The following is a 17340-nucleotide window of genomic DNA, read 5'->3' on the forward strand; positions in this document are numbered from 1 at the left end:
ATTACAGTAATATGTTATATATATTATATATCACATATAGATATAAATTTTAGAAATATTATATAAATATCAAATATATATATATATATATATACACAGATACAATATATTGTTGATGAGCACAACAATATACCTAACAATTTGAGCCATTATATATATATATATACATGCCTCTCCTATATACATCAACCTTTGAGCCATTATATACCTAACAAACCATTGTCTCTTTGACCCATTATAAACACAAAAAACATAACTGGTATTTCTTGTCATCTGTGCCTTGGATAAATATATATATATAATTATATAGTTTGGATGAGGATAATTTAGAAAATTTAAATGTAAATTTTTAATAAAAATTAAAGTGATTTTTTAAAAATTAGAACTGTAATTTTTAACTTTTAACTAATTAAAAATATATTTTGCCTTTAAAACTATTCATTTTGTATTTTATCTATTTATTTATAAAAATATTTTTAAAATGTAAAATCAGAGCCAAAAAGTTGTGCTGAATGAGGTCTAAATATGTTAAAAAGTATTTTCTAATTTTAATATTTTTTTATAAAAAATACTTTAAGTTACTTTTTTAGTTCCAAAAATATTTTTAAATATAAAAGTTAAAAGGAAAAATTTCAGCCAAAACTCACCCTTAATTATAATAATATTAATATCAAGAACAAACTATAAACATATACATGTGAGATTGTCAACTCCCTAACTAAAATGGTAAACTAATTTAATTTCCTAATTAGATTAATTTCTGGTTAAATTAGAGAAAAAATTGATCTTTTAGTTCTTTTTCCTTAAATATAGTATCTTTGTAACAGCCCCGGAAAATTTAAAATGAAATGTATATTAAAAATATCAAATGCAGAAGCGAAGTCAAAAATTCGATTAACATCCCTTACATTAAAACCAAAAACGTGCTCACAAAATATAAAAGATCAAACTACTTAAAGAAGAAACTTGAAAGTAAAAGCTACGAATATGACTATGGAGTCTTTAGGCGTCCCCTTCGTCGTCCTCCTGCGGAACCGGCTCGGGAACAATGTCTTCCTGATATGAAATGATTAAATAAGGAATGAGCTACACTAGCCCAGTAAAGACATCACGATATCTCACCGTCACGGAGGTAAAGGTGGGTAGAAAACACAAAAAGACCAATGAAGCATAATTTACAACAAATTCTTTTATCAATAATAAATCCTTCACCATCCACTTACCTCGGTGAAATCCATAAAACAGTGTACGAAAGTAATAACATTATCATCATCATGAAATCATATATAAATTGTATAACATAATACTTATCAAGCCTTTCGTAATTCAATCGTTACACAACATATTTTCCTCATTTACCAGCTCACTAGTATCCATGAGGATCCATAGGGGTCCCGCTACCCGTTAACCCTTAACACTTGAAATCAGATTCCAGGGCCGTCCCCATACCCCGTCCGGTATGGGCGCCAAAACACATAAGATCTCCATACCCCGTCCGGTATGGGAGACCACCATCCCGGTAGGTTTCCCTACGGACCCGGTCCGTCCACCATCTCCCAGGATATCTAGTCAGGCTGACCACATTATACAATTACCAATTTACATAATCTTTCATTCTCTTTTTCCTCAGTCAGCATCATCAATTCAAATACAAACAAGCAAAACAGTAATTCATGCCAAACGGACAACATACAGTATCAATATCCCAGTCATTCAATCTATAATCAATAAAACAGTAAAATATGCACACGAAACTATGAAATGAAAACATCAAACCTCATACTGCTTTTAAAACTGTAAAATATGCCAAATAACAGTTAACAGACAAACACACTAGACTCGGGTTCCATTAGCGACCTTAAGCAATTTCACACATTCGTTGATTCAAGAAATACCGTTTTATCATTATTGAACTTTAATACCGTGATAGGAAATAGGGTGAGGGGTCCTTACTCGTTTCGGGGTCCGAACACGGCTTCACAGTGCGCTTGCAGGCTGTCCCTAATTTTTCCTGAATTTTTTCCGGGGAACTGAAACGCACTACTGGTACCTGCACGTTTTTCAAAAAATTCCAAATTAGGCCCAGGGCCCCTTTTTGGCCAATATCGTAATTTCGGCACGGCGGCGATTCGCCTCGGTTTGGCCGTTTTCGGCCGTTTCCGGCCGAATTCGGCCACACTTGCATCGATCCTTGTGATCAAACAACCCTAGGGCCCTCGGGGGGCCAAAAAATTACGAAAAACCGAAGCTTACCGGCGGCGGTGCTCTCGGGTGCGGTGGCTCTTCGGTGAAGTTCGTGTTTTAGTGATTCGGCTCTGATCAACCTGTAGAGAAAAGAATGGTGATCACGGTGATATAAAAATTGCATTAAACGGAGGCCGGGAAGGGCCTCATCGGAGGCAAAAATCGAGAAGGGGCGCGGCGGCGCCGCTGGGTTTCGGTTGTGTTTTCCGGCCGTTTGGCCGGGATTTTGGCTCCAATTTGGCCACAGGGGAAATCAGCGTGAAAAAACAAGTCGGGAGTATGAAATTTACCTCGATCGGCGGTCAGAAATCTCCCCAGTGCGGCGGCGGGTGGCGGCGGCCGGCGTCTCCGGCGTCTGGTTCGTCTTCTCCGGCGAGGGCAGGCGGCTAGGGTTTTTTGTGGTCTGGTGTGGGGGTTCTATTTATACCCTTTTGCCTTTTGATCTCAGTCGTCCATTTTGTTTTAATCTGGACCGTCCGTACGCACGCTTGATCTGGGCTGTCCGATCGCGCGTACGCGAATCACCAACTTGGCCCGTCCCCGGTCGACGTGGTTTTGCCACGTGGCAGGTCCTGGTTGACCGGGACTGCTGACTGGGTCTGCTGACGTGGCTGCTGACGTGGCCCTTTTTTTTTTTCCTTCTTCAATTTCTCGGGCGCTACAATCTTAGTATTAAAAAGATAAAAACAAATTATATGGTTACATCAATGTTTAATATAAGACTAAATTCTTTTATAAAATTAAATTAACTTGTATGATTCTTGATTTCTTTTTTTAATGTTATTTAAGAAATAGAAAGTTTCAAGTCTTTTGCAATATTAAAAAAAAATCAATATATGAGAAAATTCTAAATATTAATTTATTTAGAAAATAAAACATTAAAATATTAAATATTTCAACCGAAAGTTTATTTTTCCACTAATTATTGGACTAAATTAATTAAATTCATAAAAATTATATCGGCTTCATTAATCAAGTTTCAGTACGAAATATTGATAGAGCCCATTGGGCCACGGTGGCCCATCAATTTGCCGATCCACTATTTATGGACTTGCCAGGATCACATAAAACAAGCCTGATTCAACATTACCCGGTCTGTCGGTCTACGACGATGTGTCGGTTTAAGTGCGATCACCGCAAATTTTCCCCAACGAAAACCGATAAAGGTTAGATCAAAGCGTACTTTTCACTCTCTCTCTCTCTCTGCGCTGGGGTTAGGGTTCCTTTTTGCGATAATCTCCGCAAAAGCAAATACCGAGTTGCTAATTGAGCCTGTGTTGTTGAATCGATTCTACTTCAGAGTTTGATAGTTGAGGTTTCTTATCTGTGTTATCGAACATGGCTACTGCATCAGGTACGTTTCTCTTTTAGATTCGATTTCCTGAGCTTCTAGATAGCGCTTCTCCTGATATTTCTGATGAATAGAAGTTTCCAAGAAAAGCTATTAGGTTATGGTAGGTGATAGAGCGGGTGGACAGGGTACTAGATGAATCAATCTTGCGTTTTTCTGAACTGACAAAGTGATTTAGATTACATAAGGCGTCGTTTCGCGGCAGTTTTGTTTACATAAAGTGATTTGGATTTTGAGTTAAGTTTGTCCTTTATTTATTTTTGTTTTTTCTGCAATTTTTTTTGTACATCGCTAGCGCCCCCTTGGCTCTGGTGGCCAGTTTACGCTTTTTTCTAAAGTTCTTATCAAGTAAGAGATTGCTTTGAAAAGGAGGCTATTTTTCCCTTTGGAATTTATTTATGATTGTTGCAGTTAAGCCCATTTGCAGTATTGATCCAAGGTGTTGCTGATGCAACAATTGGCGAGATATGGACCCCAACTGGAAACAGAAGAAAATGTTTTCACCTTATTATTACATGAGTAGTTAAAAGAATTATTTGGGCAATGATTGAATAATTGAGTGATAGATAAGGTCTTTTTTGATGGGTTTGATTCTGAAGCTGTGGGTGGGAATATATGCAATTGGGGTGAAGTAATTCTGATTTGCAAGGATAAAAGAGCTTTGTTTGAAAAGGTGAAACCATTATGATGACTCAATAGTTTAAGTCTTCTGAACTGTGTTATCTAATTTTTTTTATCTGAATAAGGTCAATTATGAAAGGAGATTAGTATATGATTTCTGTAGACATCAATGGATATTTAGAGATAAGTGATGTACGGTTTATAATATTTGGACCAAGTTCTGATTTCTGTGATACTTAATACATTTTGCTTCATTTGGATTTTCAGTGGCATTCAAGTCGCGGGAGGATCATAGGAAGCAGTTAGAGTTAGAGGAGGCACGTAAAGCAGGGCTTGCTCCAGCTGAAGTAGATGAGGATGGAAAGGAAATTAACCCCCATATTCCTCAGTATATGTCATCTGCGCCATGGTACCTTAATGCTGAGAGACCTGTAAGCTTCAAGCTTTTAATAGTTAAATCATTTTCTGTTTTTGCTTTCTGCAGTCAGGCATTTTTATTTTATTTTAAGTTGTCAATGCTGATTGCTGATTGCTTATTACAATTTCTCTCATTGTTTAGAGCTTAAAACATCAAAGGAAATGGAAATCTGATCCAAATTACACAAAGTCATGGTACGATAGAGGTGCTAAAATATTTCAAGCAGATAAGTTCCGGAAGGGAGCATGTGAAAAGTAAGTGGAGTGCAAACCTCTTATAGTATTATTCTTCCCTTTACTTTGTTTGTGTACCACTGAGTCTTTCCGTCTACATGGATTGCATCGGCTGCTGTATTTATTGCTTAAGCAACTTGACTCTTACTGGTTTTAATTGATAAGTTGTTGATGATTATGGCAGCAGTGTTATTCTATTTACAATCCATGGCCTGCTTGTATGCTCCATTGGGATGTTTAAAAAGCGCTTTGGAAATTGAACTCCTTACAGAATAAGAATGCTCGGTGATTAGAAAAATTCTTAGAAAGCTGTTTTTTGTGTTTTTTTGGGTATCTATCTATTCACTGTTTATATGTGAAGGAATATTGGACATGTTCCCTACTACTTTTTTCCTTGTGATATTGAGACTAAAATATTGAGTGTAGGATTCAGTGTTAAAGTGTTTTTTAGCATAACTTTGTAATTTTCTTGTATTTCTGTTTATTACAGTATCTTTGCTGTTATCTTGTAGTATGCAAAATGTAAGTCGAGTATAGCTGGATTGACTTTTGATTTCCTTGTTACAGCTGTGGAGCAATGACACATGATTCAAAGTCTTGCATGGAGAGGCCTAGAAAGAAAGGTGCAAAATGGACGAACATGAATATTGCTCCTGATGAAAAAATAGAGACTTTTGAACTAGATTATGATGGTAAAAGAGATCGATGGAATGGTTATGATGCTGCAACATATGCTCGCGTCATAGAGAGATATGAGGCACGGGATGAAGCTAGAAGGAAATACGTAAAAGAACAACAACTGAAAAAATTGGAGGAGAAGAATAGTAAGCACAATGGGGAGGATGAGGTTAGTGATGAAGAAGATGATGATGATGCTCTGAAGGTTGATGAAGCTAAGGTTGATGAGAGCAAGCAGATGGACTTCGCAAAGGTTGAGAAGCGTGTCCGCACTACAGGTGGTGGAAGCACTGGAACTGTCAGGTAGGAGGGAGTTCTTCAATTTTTTCTTGTTTTTACTGCAAATAAATTCTCTTATAGCTTTCCTCGATAATGTGATATATCGTTGTTCGTAGTGTATTATTTTTCAAAAACTATGATCTAATTTAGTTTCCTTTTCTAAATGTACAGGAATTTGCGTATTCGAGAGGACACAGCAAAATATCTTCTGAATCTTGATGTCAATTCTGCTTATTATGATCCAAAGACGCGGTCTATGCGTGAAGATCCTCTGCCTGATGCTGATCCTCACGAGAAATTCTATGAAGTGAGTGCCTTGAGAAATTGTTAACACTGGTTTAAATGCTTTATATATTATTATGATAATTAAATGACTTGTGCCTGATTTGTGGTTTGTGTTTTTTAATTTCTGTATACAGGGAGATAATCAATATAGAATGAGTGGGCAAGCATTGGAGTTCAAGCAACTCAATATTCATGCATGGGAGGCATTTGACAAGGGCCAAGACATCCACATGCAGGCTGCCCCATCTCAAGCTGAATTATTGTTCAAGAATTATAAGGTGATTAAGGAGAAGTTAAAGTCGCGGGTGAAAGACACAATCATGGAGAAGTATGGTAATGCAGCAACTGAAGAAGAGATGCCAAGGGAGCTTCTACTAGGGCAAAGCGAGAGGCTGGTGGAGTATGATCGAGCTGGAAGAGTTATAAAAGGCCTGGTACTGTGTAAAATTCCTTGTATTTCTTTTTATCTAATGCAATTTTTGTTCTTTTTTCTTTCCTCAATTACTCCTGTTTGTCCTATTAATCTCTGTACTCAATTCTTTCTTCTTTAAGATTTTGAACATTTTCTGAAGCTATTATATGCTTCAATGTGCTTGTTTAGTTGTGTTATTCGTTGGATTTTACTGATCATAGTTGTATTATATTTCAACCTAAACTTTGACTTATAGTTACCTTCATGTTTCTTTTGTGAAGGAAACATCTCTACCGAAAAGCAAGTATGAAGAAGATGTTTACATCAATAACCACACTACCGTTTGGGGTTCGTGGTGGAAGGATCACCAGTGGGGCTACAAATGTTGTAAGCAAACAATTCGGAATAGTTACTGCACTGGTGTTGCAGGAATAGAAGCGGCTGAAGCAGCAACAGACCTAATGAAGGCCAATGTTGCACGCAAGGCAGCTTCTGAAGGTAATTTCTTCTCTACTTGCTTGCATTTTTGAACTTGTATGTACTCTGTTCATTATGGTCAATGTGCATGCTCCTTGTTTCTTCTTTATGTATCTTATCTATTTTGTAATTTTGTTGGCTCACTATAGTCTGTTACATCTGGAGGATAACTTTTCTTCCCTTATATCTTAATAAATCCTTCTTATTCTAAAACAATATTTGTACACTGGGCTCATGTCCTGTGTTTTTTTTATCCATTGACTTGGTTTCATTGGAAGTTTCTAGAATGCTTAATATCTGTTTTACATCTTCTGTGCAAAAATGTTCAATTTTCATAAGGTCTTCTTGACTGTTATTTAAAAGGTCCAATAATGTATGTATATTGGACTTTGAGACAATTATAGATTCTGGGAGGCAATTCTAATTGGTCAATAAAAATATATTGAAATGCTATTTCTGTTTTCTTTTTTCTTAATTTAACTAATCTATCATGAAAAGGAAATTGGGAATCATTCTGCCACGATTGAATTGCCTTTCCTTTTGAACTTAATTGCAAAGGAGTTAAATGATTTTGTTTTTCCATGTTTCTGTCACATGCTTGTATCTCCAATCTGATTGGATGCTGACATGATTTCAGAGGCACCTGCTCCCGTGGAGGAGAAAAGGCTTGCTACCTGGGGAACTGAGGTGCCGGATGACTTGGTTCTTGACCAGAAAAAACTTGCGGAGGCACTTAAGAAGGTAAATTTTGAAACTGAAAATTTCCTCTACTGTTTTTTGTGATCTAATATTGAAAACACTACATTAGTTTTTCTATAGTTGAAATTGGTGGAAGTGACATATGACGTGCTACATCACTCAATATTTTATGTTGACAGGAAGATGAGAAAAGGAGAGAAGAGAAGGATGAAAGGAAGCGCAAATATAATGTTAGGTGGAATGATGAGGTATAGTACATTGTTACATAAAGAACTCTGGAATTTGGATGTAGCCATAATCTAGGAAACTTGACTTTATGTTCTATCCTTCTATAACTGGATGTGATGCCATATTTAGGTTACTGCTGAGGAGATGGAGGCTTATAGGATGAAAAAGATACATCACGATGACCCCATGAAGGACTTTCTGAACTAATGCTGATCATGCTGTGTTTGGGAACGCGGTGGCATGCTGAAACTGCCTAATTGGCATCTTTATTTTTGCTTTTAGAATATGATGTGTTTTGTACTCTGTATAGTATGTAAAACAAGTACGAGAGATCTGGCTCTGGGCAGTAGTCCCTCTTGACCAATTTCTGTAAGTAAAAAAAAAAAAAAAACAAAGTAGTCCCAGAGTTAATGATAGTTACCCAAAATTTCTATCAGAAGTTAATATATTTCTTTTGAAAATTTTCTTATTATATATGAAAGGTTTAGTTTATCGGAATTAAAATTAATCTCTGTTAGTTAAATTATTAGTAAGTATTTTTTTAATTTTTTTTTTTAATATATAAAAGATTGTGGGTTTAAATTAAATAATATTTTTTGTGTTTTTATTTATAAGTACATTGTGATTAGTGCATATATGGAGAAGCACAACAACGGTTTTTTTTAAGTATGAGTCAGGTATAAACTTAATTGATATACTGATTAGTAAAATTTATAATATTTAAATTTATTTTTAAGTAAAAATTTAAAATAGAGTTAATAGATTTTTAACAGTATGGACTTGAATGAGGTAATTTTCATATTCATGTAATTGTAACATTGCGCTATTGTCACGGGTAATTGGGCCAGCACGTATTACTTTAGTTCATTCAGGATTTTATCTGCATTTTTTAACTATAACCATTTTGACTAAAATAAAGTTTGTTTAGTTAAGTAGTTTCTAGAATTCATAATTAGACAATTATAATTCAACAGTTAAAATAGAATTGTGGCACGTGAAAATTATTAATCTGATTGATTACAATATGTCAATTTTAATTTCATCTTTTTTTAATCTAATTAAAATTTTAATTATTATTTTTTTTGTGAGTATAAACTTTCTGCTAGAAAATTACTTGGAATTTTCAATCATATAAGTCCAATTTTTCTAACGAAGAATAAATCATAATTTTTTAAATAAATAATTAAAATGAAAAAATAAAACATTTTAAACGTCAAATGTAAAGGAGTGGACCAACCAAATGCTTTTTTCCAATTTTTTTCTCACATGTTTGACAACTTTTGATCTGTACACACCCAAAACATTTTTTTTTTTGTTTACTGAAACCCCACAGTTTGGAACTCAAGAAAGAAACCTTTCACCTTTGAATTCCCAATAAATTAAAAAAAAAAAATCAAACATTTCTCGTGCATATGAAATCCCAGCCTATTCAGATTCACACAGTACTAGTTTTTCCCATCTCAGATTACCCAATACGCACCTGTAAGATAAAAATTTCCACAAACAAGAAAAGAAAAGAATACATATATATATATATATATTTATGTATATATGAAAATTCATAAAGAAAAAAAAAGAATGATATCATGCACTCCTGGCCAACATTTCTTGGAACTCAAGATATGATCTTTCCTTCTGAAGCCTCATATCCTCCCGAAACTTGAAGATGAACTCTTCCGCTCTCTCATCCACTCCCCTTAGATGCGGAGACGAAGCAACAATGGCGTTCCATGCATCTTCGATGCTATTATGGACACTCTTGTTCTCATCACCATCGTCAACCTCCGCCTTACCTGATCTGCTTGTTTCTGTTTCTGCATACAGCTGGTCTATGTATATCGCCGCCAACTTATTCTGATCAGTATGTTTATAATAGCGGTGTTGGTTGGGGTAGCCACGGTGGCGGCGGCCATGGATGGAAGCTTTGGCAATGAGAAATCGTTTCTTGAAGGGGATAAAGAGATGATGAGAAAAAAACTTGAGGAGGCGATGGGTTTTGGATTTGATGGTGGTGGGAACGTGGAGAGTTGATTGAAGTTTGGTTGTGAAGCTTCTCCATGCTATCTGAGCAGGCTTGAGCTTCTTTTTCAAGCTCATGGAATTTCTGATCATGGGATGGTTTTGTATGATAAGAGAATACAAATGAAGCAATTGTCTTAGTTGTATTTGTAGAAAAATGTTGATGAGTTGAGGGTGGGAGAGAAGCAATTCTTGAGAAAAGCAGACTTTGCTTTCGGCACCAATGGAAAAAGCAATATTGGGTCCTAACTTATAAGTTGATTGACTGTAAAGCATACCCATTTGGATTTGTTAAATATTGGAATATTTTTTCTTGTTCTAAATTATAATTGAAGATAACTGCGTCTATTTTTTGGTTTTCAATTCTTTTTAATGGATTTTTTACTATTCCTTAATATTGAATTTTGCGTTAATCTGGTTTGGTGTCAAAATCTAAAAATTATTTTCTACAAAGTAAAAACAAAATAACTTATTTCATGAATGTATTTTAAATATTTTCATTTTATTGCATGGATAAACATGCTTTTAGTAGACTTTACTGGGTTCTTTAACTCTCGCCAATGAGAATGTGAATTTGAATTTTCAGTTATATCGTATAATATATATATGTATATGGTTGAATTTTAATTTAGTTTTGCTCTTCCCTTTCCCCTGCTCATTTTTCGTCCGACGGGCCAGACCCGAAAATAAACCAAACCAGGTCAGAAAATTGCCCAGCCCGAGACTTTCTCTCTCTTATTTTTCTTCGGACCCAAGCCACACGGGGTCTTTGTTGATCTTAACTAAATGAGCTTCAAAGGAGATTCTGTGAATGAGAGAACTTAGAGAGAGAAAGTTGATGAGAGAGAGGGACAGCAAAACAAAGCCTCTGTTTTGCTGTTTTCTTAAATACGGTGTTTTTATTGGAGAAGAAGGACTACATATTTCTTTTTATTGCTTGTATATATAAGAATGCAAATAGAAACATGTTACATCAACCAACCGATCAGATCAGAAAGCCCGAAATCCATGCATACACGTTGCATAGAGTTTTCGTATCCTACTGTAAAATAACTTCACGGTTAATTTGAACTCTAATTTGAAACTAAACAGATAAAAAAAATCATTAAATTTAACAATTAAATTTAACACTCCCCCTTAATAATTTTTCCACCAATCTCCAGTTTTCCTCGCAATTCTTCAAATTTGACTTTAGACAAGGCCTTGGTTAGAATGTCCGCAAACTGATCATCAGTGGAGCAATGTATCAGCTTGATTTCTTGATTTCTCTCAGCCTCACGTATAGCATGGTACTTAACGTTGATGTGTTTAGTTCTCCCGTGCATCACAAGATTTTTCGCAATGGCAATTGCAGACTTGTTGTCTACATACAACACTGTAGGTGCTTGTTTGTCCAGCTTTATATCATCGAACACTTTCCTCAACCAAATTGCTTGGTTAGCTGCTGTAGCTGCAGCTACATACTCAGCCTTAGCAGTGGACTGTGCCATAATATCTTGTTTCTTAGACGCCTATGAAAAAGCACTGGAGCCAATTTTGAACAAGTACCCAGTTGTGCTACGTGCATCTTCCATGCTTCCTGCCCAATCACTGCCATTGTAGCCGACCAATCCACCCTCAACTCTTGCTTTGTATTGAACACCAAAATTCCATGTTCCTTTCAAGTACCTCAGCACATGTTTAGCAGCTTGTAAATGTGATTCCCTCGGTGAAGCCATGTACCTTGAAAACAAACTCACTGCAAACAGAATATCTGGTATAGAAGCCGTGAGATACAGAAGGCTCCCAATAAGACTTCTGTAATTCCCCTCATCAACTTTGCTACCTTTCTTGTCCTTTGTCAACTTCAAGTTGGACACGAGTGGTGTAGACACTGATTTACAGTGATCCATGTTGAATTTATTCAGGATCTCTTTGGCATACTTTCCTTGTGAAAGGAAAATACCCAAGCCGTTTTGATGAATCTCCATTCCCAAGAAGTAGGTAGCCTCCCCGAGATCAGACAGCTCGAATTCCTTTTCCAATTTCAGCTTGAACTCCATCATCTTCCTTTTATTGCTGCCTGTCACTAGTATATCATCAACATATACTGCAGTGATTAGTCTGTCTTCTTCTCTATTCATATACAGTGTAGTTTCTGTCATGCTTCTCTCAAATCTGCAGAGAAGTAAATATGTATTTAACTTATCATACCAGGCTCGTGGAGCTTTGAGGTCGTATAAGGCCTTATGAAGAAGATAGACATGTCTCTCCTTTCCAGGCTAAATGAATCCCGGTGGCTGCTCAACATAGATTTCTTCATTCAGTTTGCCATTCAAGAAAGCCGACTTCACATCCAAATGCTTCACACTCCATCTAAACTGAGCAATCATGGCCAAAATGAGTCTAATTGTTTCATGCCTGGCCACAGGAGCAAAAGTCTCTGTGTAGTCGATTCCAGGAAGCTAGGAGTACCCCTTTGCTACAAGCCGTGCCTTGTGCTTGTTTATTGTCCCGTCCGGATTCAGTTTCACTTTGAACACCCACTTTACTCCAATAGGCTTTATGTCTGCACTTGATTTTACCAGAGACCAGGTATTGTTCTTCTCGATCATCCTGATTTCCTCTTCCATAACAAGCTTCCACTCTTGCTGCTGAAGTGCTTCCTCAATAGAGGAAGGTTCCTTTGAAGCAAAGCTGCACCTTTCATAGATGTCAGCTAAGCTTTTCATTTTTGTTCTCCTTTCTGCTTCATCTTCTTTATCTTCATCCTCTTCTTCCTCAGCTTGAGTTGGGTTTAATACTGACAGAGATTTCATTCATTCTTTCACTGTCACACAGTCTGGTTCGACCTTCTGCTTCTCCCAATTCCAATAGCTCCTTTCGTCCACTGTAACATCTCTTCGAATCATAAGCTTGTTGGTTTTCAAGCTTAGAATTCGATATGCCTTTGCTTATGTACTGTAACCCAAAAATACTCTCAATTCAGCCTTCTCTTCTAACTTTGATCTCCTGTCATCCGAGACATGGCAGTAGCACACCGAGCCAAACACCTTTAAATACTTAGTCGATGGTTTGATGCCACTCTAGGCCTCCGCATGTGTCATCTCCTTCACAGCCTTTGTAGGGAGCATGTTGAGCAGGAACACAGCAGTGTTCACTGCCTCAGCCCACAAGGCTTTAGGCAAGTGCTTGTCAGCAAGTATGCTTCTTGCCATCTTCACAATGGTTCTGTTCTTCCTCTCCGAGACACCATTTTGTTGAGGAGAATATGGTGCCGTGAGCTGCCTTTTGATCCCATTCTCTGAACAGAAGTCCTTGAATTTACTAGAATTGAATTCAAGGCCATTATTCGTCCTTAGGCACTTTAGTACACAATCACTTTCCATATCTGCAATAGCCTTAAACTTCTTAAATTCACTGAAAATTTGAGCTTTATTCTGCAGGAAGCAAACCCAAATCATCCTGAAAAAATCATCTATAAACAAGCCAAAGTACTTGCATCCGCTCATAGAGTTTTCCGTCATCGGACCGCAGATGTCAGAATGGATAAGTGCCAGCCTCTCTTCTGCTCTCCAATCTGCTTGCGAAGGGAAAGAATTCCCTGTCATCTTCCCCATCTAGCAGGCACCACATACTGACTCAGTGACTGCAATGTTTGGGAAGTCCTTGGTTAGGTCTCCTTTCTGTAGTTGTTGTAACCCAGCCGCATGAAAATGCCCAAGGCGTCTGTGTCATATCTCACCTTCTGTTACAGTGGCAACATTGGCCTTCTCGACTACTTCTTTGAGCTTCAAGGAGTAGACTTGATCATTCTTTTAGATGAAAGCGATCAATCTATCCTAAGGATCATATATCCTGCAATAATTATCCTTGAATACAACCGAGTAGCCTCGATCAGTCATCTGATTCACACTCAAAAGATTCTGTGAGAGGGTAGGAACAAAATTCACATCAGTGATAAGCTTCATATCTTCCCTGGTTTCAATGGCTATGTTACCTTTGCCCTTGATGGTTTTCAGCATACCATTTCCAAGCCGTACCTGACCTGAGACTATTTTGTTAAATTATGCAAACAAGGCCTCATCCTTACACATGTGGGAGGTGCACCCACTGTCCACCACCAAGAGAGTATCATTCTCCACTGACGGCTCACTTGATGCAACGAGAATTGTAGCACGTTGCTCACTGGACACCTCGGTGACATTTGCATGCTGTAGTTCCTGCTTTGGTTGCATCCTTCTTGCTTCTGTTTCTACCTGCAGAATTTCTCCTTATGACCAAGCCTTTTGCAGAAGTTGCACCGAACGACTTTCTTTCCCTTGTACTAGCACTCATTTTCAAGGTGGTTTGTCAAGGAACAGATGCTGCACTGAGAATATTTCTTTTACTTACTGGAATTTTGATTTCCAGTTTGATTCCATTCACTCATTCTCCCTTGATTCTGTGTTGAAAAGTTACCTTTGATCTGAGTTGAAATTAAGGCTCCCTCAGTATGTTGTCGGACATGCATATTTATCCGCTGCTCACTGGATTGAAGCTTGTTTATCAACTCAGCCGAGGAGATAGATTCAATGTCGGAAAGCTCCTCCAAAGCTGAGATTTTAGACTCGAATTTAGGGGGCAAGCTGATAAGAATCTGCTCTACCACCATTGATTTCGGAAAATCCTCCCCAAGCAGCCTCATTTTGTTTACCACATCCGAGAGTTTGGAGGCATAGTCCTTCACTGATTCATTTTCCTGCATTTTGAGTAATGCAAACTCACTCTTCAATCTCAAAATTTTTATTTTCCTGCTTCTGACTCCCCCATCGAACTCTTCCTTCAGTTTCTCCCAAGTAGTCTTTGGTGATTCGAAGTTCATAATCCTTGGAAATACTCTATCCGAGATAGCCGATAAAAGGCAAGCAATAGCCTTTGGTTTCTTGGCCTTGTCTTCCTCATGCCTTTTGATTTCGTTTCGAGTGGTAGTATCCCTTAGTGGAGGAGGATCGCTGTCATTGATAATAACATCCCACATATTTAAGGCTTTCAGATGGGCTCTCATTTTGATTGCCCATACATGGTAATTTTCTTCGTTGAAGTGTGGGGGAGGTGAGGTTCTAGTGGATGTCATCGGGTTTTCGAGAGTATGTTGATTTACCGGTCCCTTAAGATAAAGGCTCTAATACCACTTGTTGTTCTTAACTAAATGAGCTTCAAAGGAGGTTATGTGAATGAGAGAACTTAGAGAGAGAAAGTTGATGAGAGAGAGGGACAGCAAAACAGAGCAAAATTATTCAACAGCCTCTGTTTTGCTGTTTTCTTAAATACGGTGTTTTTATTGGAGAAGAAGGACTACAGATTTCTTTTTATTGCTTGTATATATAAGAATGCAAATAGAAACAGGTTACATCAACCGACTGATTAGATCAGAAAGCCCAAAATCCATGCATACAGGTTGCATGGAGTTTTCGTATCCTACCGTGAAACAACTTCACGGTTAATTTGAACTCTAATTTGAAACTAAACAGATAAAAAAAATTATTAAATTTAACAATTAAATTTAACAGTCCTCCAAACAGCGTTTATAAAATGTTCCCTTTTCAACCAAGGTTTTTCAGTTTGGTTCTCTCTTCCTTCATTGAGAAAGAGAAGAGATTAGTTTACCTTCTTTCTTTCTTTCTTTCTTTCTTTCTTCCGAGTGAAGCGAGGGGCAAGTGAGGAAGGTTTTTCACTTTTTGTTCTCTCTTCCTTCATTAACAAAAATAGAAGAGATTAGTTTTTGCTATTTCGTTCTTTCTTTCTTTCCTTCTTTCTTTCTTTCGAGTGAATCAAGGGGCAAGTGAGGAAGGTTTTCCACTTTGGTTTGTCTTCCTTCATCGACAGAAAGAGAAGAGATTAGTCTTTGTTATTTTGTTCTTTATTTATTTCTTTCTTTCTTTCTTTCTTCCGAGTGAAACAAGGAGCAAGTGAGGAAGGTTTTTCACTTTGGTTCTGTCTTCCTTCATTGACAGAAAGAGAAGGATTAGTTTTTGTTCTTTCTTTTTTTTTTTTCTTGAGAGGTTTTTTCTCTGGCTACCTCTTCCTTCGTTGACAGAAAGAGAAGAGATTAGTTTTTGTTCTTTCTTTCTTGAGAGGTTTTTACTTTGGCTACCTCTTCCTTGGTTGATAGAAAGAGAAGAAGATTAGTTTTGTTTTTTCTTTCTCTTCTCAGAGTAAAAGAGGCAGTTGTTAGGGACGAAATCTTGGGTGGAATAGAGGTTGCAGCTGAGGATCAAGGTGATCATTTAAGCATGACCAATTACTATCTTTGTCCATTTCTTGAAATCGGAGGGCATCCCAAGCTTGAGCTTCCGCTCCTGTGAGAATGAGACAACCCAGGAGTCACTTTTCTAGCTGGGTTCCTGCACCATCATCTAGACCGAGCAACTTCCAGGTTTCTGCCTGTATGAATTTAGAGATGGTAACTCCCGAAGTCTTCTTTGCTTTACTCTTTCTGTGTTGATACTGATATTGTATTTGGCTGATGATCCTGACCTTAATTTACCCATTACAGTTTGACAGTAGGGTTTATTTTTAAAGCCCAACTTGTCTTTTAAAAGTTTTGTTTAAAGCAGGAACCGATCACAGCAGCCGGCCTCGTCAAACTCATACCACAGCGGGTCTATTTATGCAGACTACCCATGGGGTTCACACGTGGGCTTCCAATCATATTCATAACATATAAAGCTCGCACAAGGAGAATTCAGGAATTACCATCTCTGGACTCATTCGAGCAGGAAATCCAGAGTTCCTCAGTCTAGATGATGCTGCAGGAACCTGGCTATAAATGTGATTTGTATAACAGCCCCGGAATTTAAATGAAGATGTATATATTAAAAATCTTAAATGTGGAAGTGTAATAAAATTTTTTATTAACATCCCTTACACAATAGCAAAAAAGGTACTCAAATCATGAAAGAATAAGCTAATTAAAACTGATACTCGAAATAAAACTATAAATTGAGCTATAAAGTCCTTAGGTGTCTAACGCGCTGTCTTCCTGCGGAACGGGCTCGGGAACCACATCTTCCTGATCTGAAATGGTTAAGTAAGGAATGAGCTACACTAGCCCAGTAAAGACATCACACTATCTCACTGCCACATGAGTAAAGGTTGGTAGAAAACAAAGACAACCAATAGAGCATAATTCATAACAAACTCATTTATTAACATAAAAACCTTTACTGTCCACTTACCTCGGTGAGATTCATGAAAATAACCTATGAAAATAATAACCTTATAATATCATGAAATCATACACACTTTATAACATAATATATATCATACCTTTATATTTCAATAATCAGAAAACAGATTTCCTCTTTTACCAGCCTACTAGTATCCATGAGGATATATAGGGGGTCCCCGCTACACGTGAACCATTAACATTTAC

The 17340-nt window shown here is 37.1% G+C and overlaps 3 protein-coding genes across 3 annotated transcripts; 1 reads left to right on the forward strand and 2 right to left on the reverse strand.

Annotated features, from left to right (window-relative positions):
• The first annotated feature begins 3441 nt into the window (after positions 1 to 3441).
• LOC110815890 (pre-mRNA-splicing factor SLU7) lies at positions 3442 to 8386 on the forward strand. The gene is made up of 10 exons (XM_022043861.2): positions 3442 to 3598; positions 4484 to 4647; positions 4776 to 4888; positions 5435 to 5848; positions 5996 to 6131; positions 6244 to 6543; positions 6803 to 7019; positions 7636 to 7739; positions 7877 to 7945; positions 8055 to 8386. The coding sequence occupies exons 1-10, from the start codon at positions 3583 to 3585 to the stop codon at positions 8130 to 8132; spliced, it is 1611 nt and encodes a 536-aa protein (XP_021899553.1). The 5' UTR covers positions 3442 to 3582; the 3' UTR covers positions 8133 to 8386.
• A 1047-nt stretch (positions 8387 to 9433) lies between these two features.
• Positions 9434 to 10180, reverse strand: LOC110815909 (cotton fiber protein). The gene has a single exon (XM_022043884.2). The coding sequence runs from the start codon at positions 10035 to 10037 to the stop codon at positions 9510 to 9512; it is 528 nt and encodes a 175-aa protein (XP_021899576.1). The 5' UTR covers positions 10038 to 10180; the 3' UTR covers positions 9434 to 9509.
• Positions 10181 to 13765: 3585 nt separating this feature from the next.
• Positions 13766 to 15039, reverse strand: LOC148266629 (uncharacterized). Its single transcript, XM_088214690.1, has 3 exons — positions 14319 to 15039; positions 14048 to 14196; positions 13766 to 13966 (listed from the first exon to the last, which is right to left on the reverse strand). The coding sequence occupies exons 1-3, from the start codon at positions 15037 to 15039 to the stop codon at positions 13766 to 13768; spliced, it is 1071 nt and encodes a 356-aa protein (XP_088070816.1).
• Positions 15040 to 17340: the final 2301 nt, after the last annotated feature.

This window comes from Carica papaya, chromosome 3 (assembly GCF_054855325.1).
Source record: "Carica papaya isolate Zhongbai chromosome 3, ASM5485532v1, whole genome shotgun sequence".
NCBI classification, from domain to species: Eukaryota; Viridiplantae; Streptophyta; class Magnoliopsida; order Brassicales; family Caricaceae; genus Carica; species Carica papaya.